Source organism: Heloderma suspectum, chromosome 4 (genome assembly GCF_057233095.1).
Source record: "Heloderma suspectum isolate Gila_16-S chromosome 4, 16-S_ref, whole genome shotgun sequence".
Classification (NCBI taxonomy): domain Eukaryota; kingdom Metazoa; phylum Chordata; class Lepidosauria; order Squamata; family Helodermatidae; genus Heloderma; species Heloderma suspectum.
The window spans coordinates 140,517,252-140,534,163 of NC_139461.1; the positions used below are offsets into that span (position 1 = coordinate 140,517,252).

Below are 16,912 nucleotides of genomic sequence, written 5' to 3' on the forward strand. Positions count from 1 at the left end.
GGGTGGCCAGATGATGTCCTCTTCCATTTCTCTTACCACCCCACCAGCCAAAACCACCGAGGAGGGAAAGACAGCATAGCTTGACAATGTCTTTTAATTGCTAGGGTAGCACTAGGAGCCATCCATCTTGAAGCATCCCTAACAGGGCTACCCCTTGGAAATATGTGATAAGGTAGTGCTTCAGAGAAGTTTGCCTCAGTTGTTATGGCAAGTATAGCAGAGTGTTTGTCATGGGCATACTCAAATCTAGGACTGGAGGGCATGATCTCCAGTCCAGGGCCCCTGAGGGCCTTGACTGGAGTACATGCAGCTGGAAGAAAATATTAGTCTGTTGATTTGGTAATAACAATGCCAAGCTAAATTTAATTATTTATTATTACATTGGTAACCCACCTTTTTTCCTCTTGCAAGGAACCCAAAGTGGGTAACGTGGTCCTCCTCTCCATTTTATCCTCACAACAACCCTGCGAGGTAGGTTAGGCTGAGCGTTGGTGATTGGCCCAAAGTCACCCAGTGAGCTTCATGGCAAAGTGGGGATTAGAACCCAGATCTCCCAAGTCATAGTCCAATACTCTAACCACTACACCACATTGATTCTCTAGATGTGATATGATGGTGGCAACCATGTTTATGTGTCTGCTCTATCCATATATAAGTGGGGGGTCTAATATTTTTATAATAAAAGGTGAGGAAAATTAATGCTTTTCCTCACCCACCTTATCTCTCCACACTGTGCTGCTTCATACACTTTTCTCCTAGCCTGACTCCAATATCAGAAGTGAGCTGGGAGTGGCAGGCAGTGGGGGGAGTGCTTCAAATGACAATGTGGTGATGTATCGGGTGGTGGTGGGAGGAGGGTTCACTCATGTTCACCTTTTGCTTTTAAAAAAAAGCTGATTCCCACCACCGCCACCTCTCATACTATAATTGAATGGGGCAGAACATGAATAAACATGTAGTCCTCATCTGTAGTTTGGCCAACAGAAGGCCAGGCTCCCAAAATGTATACCAGATGTGGCCAATCCTAAGGCTTCATACTGCCTTCCAATCACAGGGAACAATGTAGCACACTATTCCCATCTGTACCTTCAGAGGACCCTCAAGCCTAAACGCACACAATCCTAGGTCTCTCACTAAATTAGATCCCAGCCCAATCTCTGGAATTCCTGATCATGGTTTCCTGTGCCTTAGTTTATGCCTCCAGTGAAGTCAGTTACCCAGTAAATGGTGTGCCAGGCCAACCCGAGGTACCCATAGTACTCATGGTCATAGGGTTACATTTTCACTGAGCAGGGTTACTGCCTTGGAAGCAAAAGGATCTGGCATGTTGAAAGATATTACTGCTTGTGTTGATGTGGCTGCTTCCTTGAGTGAAGGAAGCCTGGGGCAATTGTCCCTACTGTGCCCCCTTCCCCAGCTTGGGAATTCCTGATAAGATTCTGTTGAACCCAGGTTCCCCTATAACAGTTTGAAAACCGTTGCACTAGCCAATTGATGACAATGTAAGCAAAGTGCAATGCAGAGGAGGGGGAAGGGGCAGTCATATCAACTGCGGAGTTCTCATTATTATTTGAGATAAGGAGCATTTCTGTAGGGGGTGTCTTGTTTCAGTTGCTCAAGCCATCTGGAGTGACCTGCAGGGAACCTTCTGCACTGCACCCACTTCATGCTTGTGACCTCAATTGCATAAGATGTTCTCTGGGGGACCGGCAGGGATCCAGTCTAAACATTACTGGATTTTTTTCAGAGAAGAAAGTATAGAAAACATCCATCAGAAGAGAAGGCACAGACAGCGAGTTTAGTCAGACCACCTCCAAGGCTGAACCCATAAAACTCAGTTCTTTCCTTTCTACGTGTTCGTTAAGATGGTTCGGAAGTTAGGCACACAGGTTCAACATTAAAACGGTGAAAGGAAGAGAAGGCATAATCAAAGGGCTGGTTTTAGTGAAAAACAAAGGAGATCCCACAAACCTGGCCAAACACCTCTGCAGTGAGTGGCAAAAGCCTCCTGACAGGGCCAGCATCAGAGGTAGGGATTTAGGGGCACCTGCCAGGGCCCAGTCACCTGCTGGGGGCCCACTGTCAACAGCCCCCCCGCCGAGCCTTCTGGCCTTGCTGCTACTCCTCTTTGCTCTCACTGCCTGCTCAGCAGCCCTTTCTCAGCACGCAGTGATGAGAATGAGGAGGTGGAACAGCTTCCTTCACTCGCCTTCTGCTTTCCCTTTGGGCAGTTGTACGGATGGGGCCCAGGAGGACAGAGCAAGCGAATGGGCAGTGGGGACAGACATGAGAAGGAGGCAGTTAGGGAGACATCTTGGAGGCTGCAGGGCCTCCGGAAACTGATTAGCTGCTGATGTGGTGGTAAAACTTTGGCAGTTTCACCACGTCATCATCATCATTATCAATAATAATAATGAGAGGCAAATGTTCCTGGGACTGGAGAAGCAAGGCTACACACATTCACCAACCATGGGCTTCCTCACACATAGGCTTCTTCACACGGAGCTTTTATCCTGCGATTTGAGATTGCTCCTTCATGGAAGTTTGCGGGCTCTTTATATGACACCGTGAACCTCCAGGGCGTCTCCTGCACTAAATGCCCTTTGTTCCATTTTTAAATAGATCGCAGATACTGAGCTATCAAATTACCCTGTTGTGTTCCGCTTGAGTTGTGGAAAAGGAAAAGCAGAAAGAAGAGGCGCGAGATCAATGAAAGATAATGGAAGACTCAGCTATGGGTGAGAAGGAGGGGGGAAGGGGTGGGGGGAAAGGAAGCACGTGAAAAAGGGAGTCGTCGTGATCCTGCATCTAAAACGGAAGCAGAAAGCCCCATTTTAAATGCAGGATTTTAGGCTGGTGTAGAGATGCCCACAGAGCTTTTATCCTGCTATTGAGACTGCTCACTCACGGAAGCTTGCAGGCCCTTTAGATGACGTCATGAACCTCCAGAGCATCTCCCACACTAAATGACCTTTATTCCATGTGTAAATAGATCAGGGATAATGAAGTATCAAATTACAGAGATCAATGAAAGATAATGGAAGACACAGATAAGGGGGAGAAGGAGGGGGGAAAGGAAGCACGTGTCAAGGGAATCTGTTGTGATCCTGAATTTAAAAAGGAAGCAGAACGTCCCATTTTAAATGCAGGATTTTCAACTGGTGTAGAGACGCTCCATGCCGTGACCTTTTCCTCTGCCCTAGGAAAGATGATTGCACCGCAATCAATTCACACCCAAAAGGGTTATAAAAAGCAAAAACAAAATGCGCAGCACTTGAAATAAATGTCACAATAACAGGGAAAACACAGGAAAGCATTGGTTTGACATCTGATTTGTGTGAGCAAAGGGTACCAGAATCAGATAAAATGGCTAGCGTGGAACCACCTGAACTCATCCCTGGAATGATGTACATTCATGTGTGAACTGACTCTTTTCACCTGGTTGCTAGAGAGGAATAGGAAGGAAGAGTTTCCTGAGAAGACCCAACATTTTGAAAGAAATAAAGAGCAATTTCTTTCATCAAAATATGAAATGAACTTTAAAAAAAGTCATTTTATTAATAACTTATAGATTTGGCTATGAACTTTTAGTGATATCTAGCAGAAGAATGGCAATTCACACTGTTTAAAACAAACAGACAAGACAAACACTTTATCTGAGTCAGCTAGAAAGAGTGGTATGTTTTGGACAGATGACACACACACACATCGCTTAGTTTGCAACATCCCCACCTATTGACCTGCAGATAGCCTCCCGCACCCACCCACACTTCCCCTCCCCATGCCTCTTGTAGCCTTTCATCAGGACAGAGACACCCTCACTATGGAAACCAAGAATATTTGGTAAACATAACAGCTATTTCCCCCTTCCTCTCCCCATCTTTCTTATGTTCATCTGTCAGAGATTACCAGTTAAGTGTCCTACAAAATCTCTCTTTTTTTCTTTTTTGATGGAGAAAGCAGATGTTTAAAAGGTCTAGCACTTCAATTAATGCTGTGTGTGTGTGTGTGTGCACACGCACACGTGTGCATCCATGCAAAGCCAGGTTAGAGAAGATAATGGTGCTTTTGTATTATCATCGGCAGTCTGGTCCAAAAGTTACTCAACCTGAAGTCCTTGAATTTAAATCCAAGTGCTTTGGTATAAAAGAATTATTTTTGGTGAAATAAATGTTTCTTATACATTTTATTACTGGGATGATCATCGCAACTGAGCCTTGTCTATTCTGAAAGGGAGTCTATAAAGATAAAAATTATTTCCTGAGCATTCCCAATTCACAAACCACTGAATGTATTGCTTTTTTGGTTCCAGTTTTTCCTGAGAATTCTCTTGCAATCTACATTCTTAACAACAACACACAAACAAATACACAACAACATGGGTTTCCAGTCCCAGTGCCTTCCTGCTGTTCACTTCTGGTACTAAATTGAATGTAGATGTCATTCTGCCACTGCCTTTGCCAATGGCAAACAAATAGAGCTTTTTACACTAGACAGGTGCAGGAGTAGAGCTAAAGTGAAGTCCTGTCTACATCCATAGCCAGTCCAATGGTGGCTTTCAATTCAATTCCGGAAATTTAAGCTGTGTGTCACACTAGCCTTTTTCTTAACTCTATGGGACAAAAAAATAAACAAAGAGAGAATCAAATTTTCATCCTGGCTTAACTAATGTTCTTGGATTTCAGATAGTTTAAGTCCCATTGATCAAACTGTTCTTTGTTCGTTTGTTTAAATCAAGGGAATTGAGAGATGCTTTGCCTTTGAAGCTGGTGTTGTTGCTTGGTGGTGGTCCTGCAACACACAGTCATTTCAAATTTCAGGGCAGGACTGTCAGCAAGAACAAAGGCCCATGCTTGCATATATTCAAAATTAAAATTTCAATTAAAAATAGCCTTTGCCCCATCACCCAGGTCAACTTTATTTATTTAATCAATTTTTATCTTGCTTTTTAATAAATCCAAAGTGCCTTATACTTAGGGGCCATATATCCACAGAGAGAGATTTCTGTGCATGCACCTCTAGCTATATGAGGAACCACATATGCAAATGGATGCTGCACGTGATTCATCCTCCAGTCAAATTGCAGAGGCTCTGTGCATATAGAGCCCAGTTCCAAATCTGTTGGTTGAGCCATTCGGGTGTTCAAGAGAGAAAACTGGGAGCATGTATGTGTGGATTGTTCCCTTCTCCCTGACAAGGCATGGCCTTCAGGGGAAACCCAGATGGCTGGATTGGGGCCCAAGGAGAGCCGGATTTGGCCCATGGGCCTGAGCCTCCCCACCCCTGGCATATTGCCATCATGACTAGTAGCCACTAATAGCCTTATCTTCCATGAATGCATCTATCCTATATTATAAAGGGTTCACTGAAATACCAAAGAGCCAACTGTTGCAAAATGTGAATTACCAAAGTAATTACTGGTAACACCCACCCCCTCCCACTGCATTGCAGCAGAAAAACAGCAGCTGGCAGTCTGAGCCTCATGGTTCCAGACCAAACGATAGATCAGCCCCAAGAGAGTGACCTATAAGGCACCAAATCTCCAACTGAAGTCTCACTTACGCCATGATTCTACGAAACAAGCGAACGAAAGACACTTTCTCAGTCCCGTGCTTGCAATTTGGGGATAATCGGATGGCTCTACCTTACGGGGTTGTTTGTAAGAATTCCTGAGATATGGTATGTGATGTACTTCAAACACCCAAAAAGTGCTATAAAATGCTAAATATTATTAATTCCTTCTCTGTCTGCAGCTCCACAAGTGTTCATCCAGATGTAGAGTTAATTCCTCCCAACCGCAGCATGTTCCCCACAGTTGTCATTTCTTCCTTTCTTTTTGTTTAGTTTGATTCTGGATGATATTTTGTTATCGTCAGGACAACCTCATATGATGCTATAACCCCCCCCCCCTAAAAACACACTATGCCATAACTACGTTATAAATGTGCGTAACAAAGACTCCATTTTCATGTACCTTGAAACATGTGCAGATCCAGGGTTGCCATTAATCTGTTTCAAGAAAAGCTGCTGAGCGTGCCAACTTTTGCTCAGCACCAGCTCTCCATCGGTGATATCATTAGCAGAAGGCTTGCCAAAGGGAATACTCTGATAAATAAACTAGCCCATACCAGGCTAATAAGGAATCCTCCAGTGTAGCTGGGATCCATTTTTCTAGGGCTGGTTTTTAACTTGGGAGGGCTCCGGGGTGATTTGTAGAAGTGAAGTCCTCCTCTATATATCGTTAAAGAGAAGGCTGACATTTATTTAGTGCATATTTCACATAAAAATGTATCATTGTGAGAGCGGCAGAGGCCATTTTGTTGCTCTGCAGCCAGTCAGACTACTTCTGAGGTAAGCTCTCGAAAAACAGTTCTGAAAGCTTGGTGTTTGCAGCTTGAACAGTAAAGATCCATTTGTGGAGGGCCCCTATTGGCTGGTGCCTATATCACAAATAGTGCTTGGATTACCTTTTGCGATAGCCCCCTTTGCTAATGTTTTTAGAATTGTACGGGGGCGGGGGGTTGACTAAAATTGGAGGGGGTCAAGGGTTGGGGCTTGTGGATTTCATAATGACCCCCTGATCTTTCCCCACATAATTTGAGCTCTATTCACGAATGATCCTTCCTCTCCAATCCCCAGAGCTCTTTTGCAATGTTATTTTAAATCTTTGTGATTTATTTTCTTTGCAAGGCAAAGATCTTTTACTTGTCCATCAGCAGTACAGTTAAGGCTAGCCCTCATAGTCCCATGGCCCTCTTCCATGTTCTTTCAGTGCATGGAGTGTGTCTTGTGAACCTCCCTTATGTGTAACTGCAATAACTGCATATTCCTCCACTGTCTACCCCCGTTCCCATTTCCCTTTCTTTCTTCCATTGTCCCCCTTTCACCATTTTCTAGATTATAAGGCCCTTGGGGCAAGGACCTGTCCTCTAATTTTTTATATTTTTGTGTAAAGTACCATGTACATGGATAAATAATGAAAGTAAATGTGCATGCACTGCTTTAAAAACAATACCATGGCGTCACAGATTTCTTGGTGCAAGATAAAGGCACAATTTTGGTAAGATTTCCATTCATGCTCTTGGATATATTCAAGAAGTGCTTGAATTGTGGAGGAAGAGGTAGAGGGGTCCTTAATGAAATTCACAAGCCTCAGTCCCTTCCTGCCCCAAGTTTTAGATACGTCATGCTCACTGTAGTGTCTTAAAACAGCTGCTGGGGGGAGGAATAAAAAAAGGCAAGGAGGGCAGGTCTCCCTTATTCCATCCTGTAAATTGATCTTATATTCCCAATTAAATTACTAAAAGGTAACAACGCAAATTCAGTGGTCGCCATTTTGTTGCATACAGGCCTATTTACTATTTAAGGGTGCAATGTTGGCTAGGGCATGCTGGGAGTTGTAGGATTTTTTCTGTCTCAACATGCATAGAATTGTGCCCTAAAACAATAGTCAACAGCGTGGGTTGTCAAGAAACATAAATGCTCTTGAGGAGAATACGCGCACAGACAGACTGGGCGGGGGGGGGGGAATGTCACTCTCTCCCCTCCCTAAATGACATCCTTGAATATGTCCCTGGTCAACCCAAGACCTTGTGGTGCCGGGTGGCATTATGCCACTGCCATGGAGCCGCATAGAGGCTAAAGCACAGTTTTCAATATCTCCTGATGAAGACATTTTATTTATAGAAAATCCTGAAGGAATAAGAACAATTTGCATGGGTCATGAGTCACAGTTTGGAGGCTAGAGATTACCAATTTATAGGTTTGATGGATTCAAGATGGACATTTGTAGTTTAATAATGTGGGATGCATAATTTCCCCAAAGGGGTGCAGTTCAGATGATATTATTATTATTATTATTATTATTATTATTATTATTAGTAACAATTTAAGAAGAGCCCCTGCTGGATCAGGCTGAAGGTCCATCTCTTCCAGCAGGAATCCTGTTGGCAATGAGATGCCTTGGGGAAGTCCCCAAGTAGAACATAAAGGCAACAGCCTTCTCCCATTGTATGTCCCTACCATCTGGTATTCAGGAGTATACCACCTCCAAACACAGAGGTTCCATTTCGTTATCATGGCTAATAGGTCTACCAGCAGCTGTCTTCATGAATTTGTCCAACCTTTAGACTGGTTAACAGCTTCTGCTGTATTGAAAGAAATGCTTGCTGGTTGGTTTCATGCTTTTAGCAATTCGATAAACAAATTCCTTCTTGTTTTGCTTTATCATGAATTTACATTTGCTTTGTCAGGGTTTGTGCTCTTTTATTATTTTACTCATCTGAGCAATACTTTCTTTTCTAAGCCTTCTCGATATTGTTACGCTGGCATCCTCTTGGACTTGTTCATACCCTTTCTAATTTGTAGTATACATTTTTTCTGAGCCCTGATGATTTGACTTTTCTCTCACCCACCTCCACTGCCCCACCCTTTTTAACTAATCCATATATATATATACACACACACACATATACATACATACATACACACATACATACATATATATTCCCTCTTCTGAAATGAAATGTGATTGTACTGGACATTCGAGGCAATTTTCTGCTCACAAACATGTTGAATGTTACAGTATCGTGGTCACTTTTCCATGTGCTTCAGCACTGCACAGTATTCAATTGTTCTGCTTCTCCTCTTGTCAGCAGCTCCACAACTGTTACAAGGTACAATTTTTTTTTTTTTATCATATCTAGATTTTGTTTCTCTTTGTCATGACCTGGATAAATGTATATCCAGCTGCCTTCTGATTTTATTTTCCATCACAACATGGTTTGAGCTTTCGTCCAGGGGGTGATGGTCTCTCCCCAGTATTGTTTTTTGCCCCCCCCCTTTTACCAACAATGGTTCTGTAACGGTTTTTGTTCTTCCTAAGTTTCTAATTTGTCGCACTCAATCACGTCTTTAATTTATAGAGCAATGCCACCATCAGTAAGGTACCATTTATTATCATTTATAAAGTATCTGCAATTGACTGGTGCTGCCCGCAGGTTTATAATCTAATAATCAAATCTGTTCACCTAGTCTTATTAATATCTCTTTCCCTCTCCTCTTTTTAAAAATGCTCTCTAAATAATAGGTTCTCTTTCATCATCTTACTTTTTTTCTTCATTTTATTATAAATGGATGAATGCGTTATTTTCAATTTTGCCTTAAATATATAGTGAAGAATCACAAGACATTACAGTAAAATTGGTAGAGATGTAATGAGCATTTCTCATTAAATAAGTTTTTATGAGACAAAGGGAAATGCATTGTGTCACAAATGTTGGTTATGGATAATCTGGATATCAGGTGGAAATTACTGTAACTTTTAAAAATGTAAGTAACTAGTAGATAGGGGAATCTCAGGTTCAAATTTCCTCTATTTGGTTTATCAGTTAGTTTCAATAATCTGCACTATGCTATATTAACATTTGTTACTGCTACACTGACTCCTACACTGTCTGTAGGAGTCTTTCCTCGATAATCTTTGGTGCCATCTGGAGTATGTTACCTGGAGTTACAAGCCTTTATTAAACTGCTACAAAGAAAGCCCCATCACTTGTTGCTTGAATTTGCATATTTCTGTGCCCTTAATTACTAATGTGAGATTGTCATTTAGCTTTCACAGATTCTGGCACCTTAAACCAGGTGTCTCCAACCTTTTCGGGCCCATGGGCACATATGGCATTTTGAAAAAGAGCCCTGGGCACAACCACAAATTGACTGCTGTAGGGGGGTGAGGAACCAATCACAAAAATGTTAAGAGAGCCCCTTATCTGTGTTTGTGTGTACGTGCATGAATGTGCAGCCTGTGCATGAGCTACCCACTCTGGCTTCTCTCTCTTTCTTTCTCTGGTTCCTAAAGCTTTTGCAAGTGCGGACTGTGTCAGTGTGGTCCTTGAAAGTCCAGCTGAGCCACTGCCATGAAACTTTGAGGTCTCATCCAGGATCTGGCATTTGGGATAAATGACCATCCAAGGTCTCGAGGGACCCCGGCTCCAGCCATCCTGGGAAAAGAGGGAACCCATTTGAAAAATACCCTTAAGGGCTCGGATTCCTAAAAGACAGTGTGCGTCCTCCTTGTCCCTTGCCCAGATTCACAGCGGCAACATGGTGCTGCCCAGGACGGACTTTTGAAATGGTGAGCTCTGTCTGAGTCTCTTGTTAAGATGGGATGGTCTCCGGAGAGACCATAGCAACTTGGTGAAGTTGCCACCAGGAAAGGGGGTGCCCATGGAAAGGCATGGGTTTGTCTTGTTTCGTCTGTCTTTTGCGTTCCTGCATCAGCGAAGACGCCCAGTGAAAGCCACTAGCCAATCCAGGCATGGAGCTGGAACGATGGCCAGAACGTTGGTGAAGGAGGTGTTGTATTAGTCTCTGTTTACTGAGGAGATGGGGTCAGGACAAAGAAAGAGGATTCCCATGCCATCACCAGGAATGGGGATCCTGGTGACAATTATAGTCCCAAGACTTGTAAATGGTTAAACAAGTGCAACAGGGACATTGCAGGAGATCCCCAGCTCCAGTTCCCAACTGAGGATAGCTTTAAATTAGAAATCATTGTGTGTTTCGGAACCCAATTAGAGGGTCAATGTTCAAGGATAAATCAGCCTCAGAGGGACATATATTATGATTGGTACACAGAGAATAGTAAACATTTGAAACAGAAATTAAGGGACTTCGGAATTCTGGTCAGAAGTTGCAATGGAGCACCCCTAGACAAGATTTTACTGAAGATGAGACTCCTGAAGACTTTCCTTTTGATGCCTGCAGTCAGTCACCACCATGCAGGCCACCGCCTGGCTCCACTACATGGGTTCCGGTCAGGACCAAGAGAGGCCAGAGGAACTTCAGTGTTATGTGTGCCAAGTGCCTTCCGGGGATGAGAAAAGGACAGTGTTACTACATGCCCCATGGTCTCCACTTGATTTGAGGAACTTAGTCAAACCGTTCCCTGATCCCGGGAAAGACCCAGAGAAATTTTAAAAAGAAGAATGCCTTTGTGTTGTGAGTTGTTAAAATCCTAGTTGGGCTGATGTCAATCAGTGAACGCGTTTAACTGTTAGCCCAGTAGACTGGAATAAGCTGCAAACCCAGTCACAATGGCCGCAGAACCCACCCGCGGACCATGACACCGTGAAAGCCCGCCTAGATAATCTAGTGGCAACATTTGACCAGGTGTTCCCAGACATCTGTAATTGGGATAAAATACACAACACTTCCTCCAAGTGCCACCTCCAAGGGAGGCTCAGAAATTGGCAACAAGGTAGAGGGCCTTCTCAGTGTTAGCGCCCAACGGTGATCTCCTGGTGCTGGAGATCTGAGGCCCCAACTGAGGGCCACCTGGTGCTGACACTGTCATCTTTCCGGCATCAGGTTAAGACTGCCATCTACTCCCAGGCATTTTATGGCATATGATGGGGCATCTCTGTCTGCTGTTTTGAACAGGTCTATTAAAGAAAAATTGTTGACTTAAATTGTTTTTTAGCCGTTTTAAATTTTTTGTGTTAAATTTTTTTAGCCTGTTTTTATCATAATGTCATACTTTGTATTTTTAATGAGTTGTTGTAAACTGCCCAGTGAACTTTGGTTATGGGGCAGTATGGAAATGAAATAATAATAACAACAACAACAACAATAAAAAATATCCGTCTGGCTCCTCTCTCTCTGTCTCTAGCTATTCTTTCTTTCCTTCTTTCCTTCACTCTCTCTGATTCCTCTTTCTTTCCTTCTATTTCCTCCTTCTCTCTCTCACTCTGGCCCCTCTTTCTCCTGCCCCAGTGCCCTTCTCTGGCTCTTTTTTCATTCTTTCTTTCTCTCTGATCCCTCTTTCTCTCTCTTGCACACACTCCCTGGCACTGAATGAAGCAATTTCTCTATTCATTTGCATGGGGTGAGAAAAAGCCCCCCTGCCAACAATTGGCTGGGCGGGGGGAATCCATCCCACTGCCAGGGATCCTGTTGTCCCAAGGGTCCTTGGTGGGAGAGGACGTCACTCAACCTGTAGCTGTTTTTCGGCAGGGGGGCTGTTTCACTCCGTATGCAAGCCTATGAGGAATTGCTCCATGAGCGTACAAGGGAGCAAAAAAGCCAACTAAAATGAACTGCCCTGTGAAAAGGAATAACAGATGCTGGCTGCTGCCCCAAGTGGAGCTGGTTGTATTGTTCAGTTTTGCTTTTGTTTTGAGTATGTGGGTCTGAATCTGCTGTATTTTATAAAATATTAATAAATATTATAAAATATAAATTTTATAAATATAAATTTTATAAAATTTATGTTTAAATTTTAAATATAAAGAGAGTCACTGTAGTGTAGTGGCTAGAGTGCTGGACTGGGAGTCGGGAGATCCGGGATCTAGTCCCCACTCGGCCATGGAAGCTCACTGGGTGACTTTGGGCCAATCACAGACTCCCAGCCCAACCTACCTCACAGGGTTGTTGTTGTGAGGATAAAGTGGAAAGGAGGAGGATTATGTATGCCGCCTTGGGTTGCTCAAGGAGGAAAAAAGGCAGGATATAAGTGAAATAAATCCAATAAATAAATAAATTATAGGCCACTTCGGAGACTCTAGTCAAAAAGCAGGATACAAATCTTGTTGTTGTTTATTTGGTCAGTCGCTTCCGACTCTTCATGACTTCATGGACCAGCCCACGCCAGAGCTTCCTGCCGGCCATCGCCACCCCCAGCTCCCCCAAGGTCAAGTCCATCTCCTCCAGAATCTCATCCATCCACCTTGCCCTTGGTCGGCCCCTCTTCCTTTTGCCTTCCACTTTCCCTAGCATCAGCATCTTCTCCAGGGAATCCTGTCTTCTCATTATGTGGCCAAAGTACTTCAGTTTTGCCTTGAATATCCTTCCCTCAAGTGAGCAGTCTGGCTTTATTTCCTGGAGTATGGACTGGTTTGATCTTCTTGCAGTCCAAGGCACTCTCAGAATTTTCCTCCAGCACCACAGTCAAAAGCATCTATCTTCCTTCGCTCAGCCTTCCTTATGGTCCAGCTCTCGCAGCCATAGCTTACTACGGGGAATACCATTGCTTTCACTATGCGGACCTTTGTTGTCAGTGTGATGTCTCTGCTCTTAACTATTTTATCAAGAGTTGTCATTGCTGTCCTCCGTAGTAAACGTACAGAAGTAAACGTCTTCTGTACTTTCTGATTTCTGTAGATTGCTGATAGAAATCTACTAAATTAATAATCCCCACCCCCACCCCATGCATACATGAACCTGCCAACTTCAGGTTAACTCCTCATGCATCTGATGAAGCGACATTGTCCATGAAAGCTTCTGCCAGGTATGGGAAGCCTTTAGGGTTGGAAGGGGCCTACAAGGCCATCCGTATGCTTTTATGTAAATGGTTCTTGAACTTCGTATATTGTATTTTAATGTTTAAAGTTTTGTAAACTACCCAGAGAGGTTTGGCCATGGGGCAATATAGAAACGTACATGACAGTAATATTAATTATAGAAGGGCCAAATTACTTCTGGGCAAGTACTGCGGGGAGGGGCATCCAGCAGTGGGCGGGGCCATGCCCCGAATGGGCGGGGCCCCCGCCGCTGGCGAGGGCCCAACCGGCTCGCCCAGGCCACATTCACAAGCACACACATAGTCACACCTTCTGTCGTGGGAAACGCGTTCGTCTCGAAGGCGCCACGAGACTCTTCCCCGCTTTAGCGCGAACTAACGCGGCGTCCCCTGTGGAGATTCTTCCCGCTCGGTCTCTGCTTTCCTCCAAGCGAAAGGCGGCGCTCGCGTTGGATGTTGGGATTTGTAGTCTCCCTCGCCCGCGCTGCCTGTGGCGGGCGTTGTCTCGGCTCGAACAAGGGGGTGTCCTCCGAACTGCCTCGTCAGGCGCTTCGGAGGCCGAGTCGTTGACGGGGGCGACGAGCCGCCGCCGCGCGCCTCCCTCTGGAAGAAGCGCGGCGCCCTTTCCGTCAGGCAGCGCGAAGGCAGCCCTTCGCTCGCGCCCGGGGCCCTTTCTGGCGGCGTGTCGCGGGCCGGGGCGCGACGTCGGCCCTTGCGTCCGGACTTCCTTCACCGCATCGCCGCCGCCGCCGCCGCCGCCTCCTCTAGCGGGCGCCGGATGGGCGCGCGCGGCCGCGGCGGGAACCATGATGCCCGGGGAGACCCCGCCGGCGGCGACCACCACAGCGGGGATCGCGGCGGAGGCGGCCACGGCCTGCGCCAACTGCGGGGCCCTCCAGCAGGTGCGGCAGCCCCGGTGGGAGGCCCCGAGCTTGCCTCGGCCGCGGGGTGCTTATTTCAGTGCTGTCATTCTGTGCTGTTCTGAAACGTGCCTCAGAGCATGTAAAGAGGTCCTTTGGCCTTACATCCTCAGGAGCTGTACGCACAGCCTCCGTCTACGTAGCCTAGGGCGCGATCCCATGCGTGTTTAGACAGAAAAAAGCCCTACAACTCCCGGCATTCCCCAGCCAGCATGGTTGGGTGGGGCATGTTGGGAGTTATAGGACTTCTTTTGTGTCTAAGCATGCATAGGATTGCACCCTTAGCACGTAAATTCCCTAAAGGAAGCCATGTTAGCCAGTCGTAGCCAAAGCCGTGTCATCTTGTGGTACCTTACAGACAATCCTATGCATGTTTGCGCAGCAAAAAGTCCTACAACTCCCAGCATTCCTCAGCACCCGAACACAACTAATTCTGGCATCAAGGTTTCGTTGATTACAGCCCACTTTATCAGATGCCTGGAATCTTTTGGAGAGTTTCAGATTTACCAGTGTATATGGGGAGGAGGGTGAGAATTGTAAATAGTGAGGTTAGAAAGAAATTAAATATAAAAAGTGACAATCACATTATTAACAGTGGTCAATAATGTTAATTATTATAATTATAATATAATTATAATAAAGTTGTTGCTGATGTCACAAACACCCTGGCACTAAGTAAGCCAACCAACACATGTAGTGTGATAAAAGTGTTAATTATGTGATTGTAACTCTTTGTATTTAATTTCCTTCTGACTTCGTGGTTTACAGTTCTCTCTCGCACACACCCTTGCTCCCACATGTATATAAACTTGAAACTCCATAATACTCCATGCATCTGATGGTGGGCTATACATTCCACAATAAATTTGTTAGTCTTTAAAGTGCCACAAGACGGTTCATTTTAGCGCATAAAATTATGCTCTGTGGTGTATTTATGAATTTTAGAGTGTGGTGTTTGTTTTATTAGAAGAATGTATGAATGCATGAAATTATTTTAGTCATGGGAAAAGTAATCTGCCAGTGTAGAGTTGTCATATTAATTTGCTGGTTTCTTTCAGCACAATCCTGTGCATGTCTACTTGGGAAGAAAGACCCATTGAGTTCAATTTAACCTACTCCCTGGTAGGTGTCTATAAGATTACAGCCTCAGTGGTTTGATCATCTTTCCTGAAATAAACTGAGGTTCCCAACATGGTCTGTCCTAGGTCATGGGGTTTACTTCCAGTTAAATATGTATAGGATTGCAGCCTTAATATATCTTGGCTTTTGCCAGTTGGGAAAAGAGAAATGAAATAAAAGCCAAAAATAGAAACCATCAGTATTGTTGTGAACAAAAGGAAGGTTTTATTATCTGATCTTAGTATGTATACTTTGGCATTATCATACAGACATAGCCTCCCTAGGTTCAGTAAATATTCCTCTGTATAGAGTTATACATTTTGGCATGGATCTGATCTGTTATTCTTGTTGGTTAAGGGAGCAATCCTGTGGCCCCTAGGCATTGTCTGAGGGGCCGTAGGTACTGGAGATTCCCTTCTCCAAGGTCTGAGACAGCGCTTTGACCTCAGCATGGGGAGTCAGAAATCTGATCCTCCCCTGCCCCCTCACAGCTGGCACAGAGAGAACTGCACCAGCTTCCCTTTCAGGTTGGAAAATCGATCTTGGAGAGGAGGAAAAGGAGGCATTCCAGTGGACAGGGAGGGGAGGAGACCAGAGAGGCCAGGATACGAGCTATCCTGGGCCTCTGCCAGCCTCCTCCCCCCCCCCCCCCCAAGCACCATCACTAGATGGGCTGAAAAGCCAGCCTAGCAAAATATGCAGGGTGGGAGGATGAGGAGGCGAAAATTGCTTCTGCCACCGCTCCCATCCTGTGTTCGATGATTGGAAGTCTCCAAGATCGAGGGTGCCATTGATAGGATTGCTTGCACCCTAAGTGTGTATTTATTATTGGATCTTAAAAGGAGGAGAGTATGGGATGGTGTTCATATGCCTTTTCTGTTTGCTGATGATGTGATATTTTTTCCTTATGTAATTCTTTCCCTGAAAATAATTGTAAAAAAATACAAATGTAAACAGTGAGAAATAGAGCTGTAAACGCATATCTTCTAAAACGGGGTGGGAACTTGTAGCCTTCCAGATGTTTTAGCCTTCAATTTCCATTAGTCCTAGGCAGCATACTCAGTGGTGAGAGATGATGGGAGCAGTAGGCTAAAACATTTGGAAGGCCACATGTTGCTCACACCTGCCCTAAAAGGGAGCTAACAGTGCAGTCCTATGCATGACTACTCAGAAGAATGTCCCATTGAGTTGCAGCCTTAGTCTATCTGTTGTTTTGCCAGTTGGGAAAGATGAATAAAATAAAAGCTAAAAATAGAAAACATCAACATTGTTGAGAGCAAAAGGTCTTATGTGTATCTTGGCATTATCATATAGAAACTGAAGGAGGCTGTATTAGAAAGAGTTCAGAAAATAAATATTACTATAATGAAAATAAGGAATAGCATAAAACATAACATGAAACTTATTTTTTATTTATTTTAGAATATTTATATACCATTTCCCATTTTTAAAAGCCTGAAGTGGTTCACAACATATTGCAAAACAGTACATCATTAAAAGCAGAACAGCATTTACAGAAGTTAATGGTTGGGAAAAGTGGGTAAACAACATTTTAGTAATCGTCAAAAGCCCT

The 16,912-nt window shown here is 44.3% G+C and overlaps 1 protein-coding gene across 1 annotated transcript in view; it reads left to right on the forward strand.

Moving 5' to 3' along the window:
* Positions 1 to 13,989: 13,989 nt before the first annotated feature.
* Positions 13,990 to 16,912, forward strand: part of ICE1 (interactor of little elongation complex ELL subunit 1) — a 58,014-nt gene continuing 55,091 nt past the window's right edge. Inside the window, exon 1 of the mRNA XM_084850679.1 lies at positions 13,990 to 14,202. Within this exon, the coding sequence (XP_084706805.1) occupies positions 14,107 to 14,202 (96 nt within the window). The 5' untranslated portion in view covers positions 13,990 to 14,106. The remainder of the gene's footprint in view (positions 14,203 to 16,912) is intronic.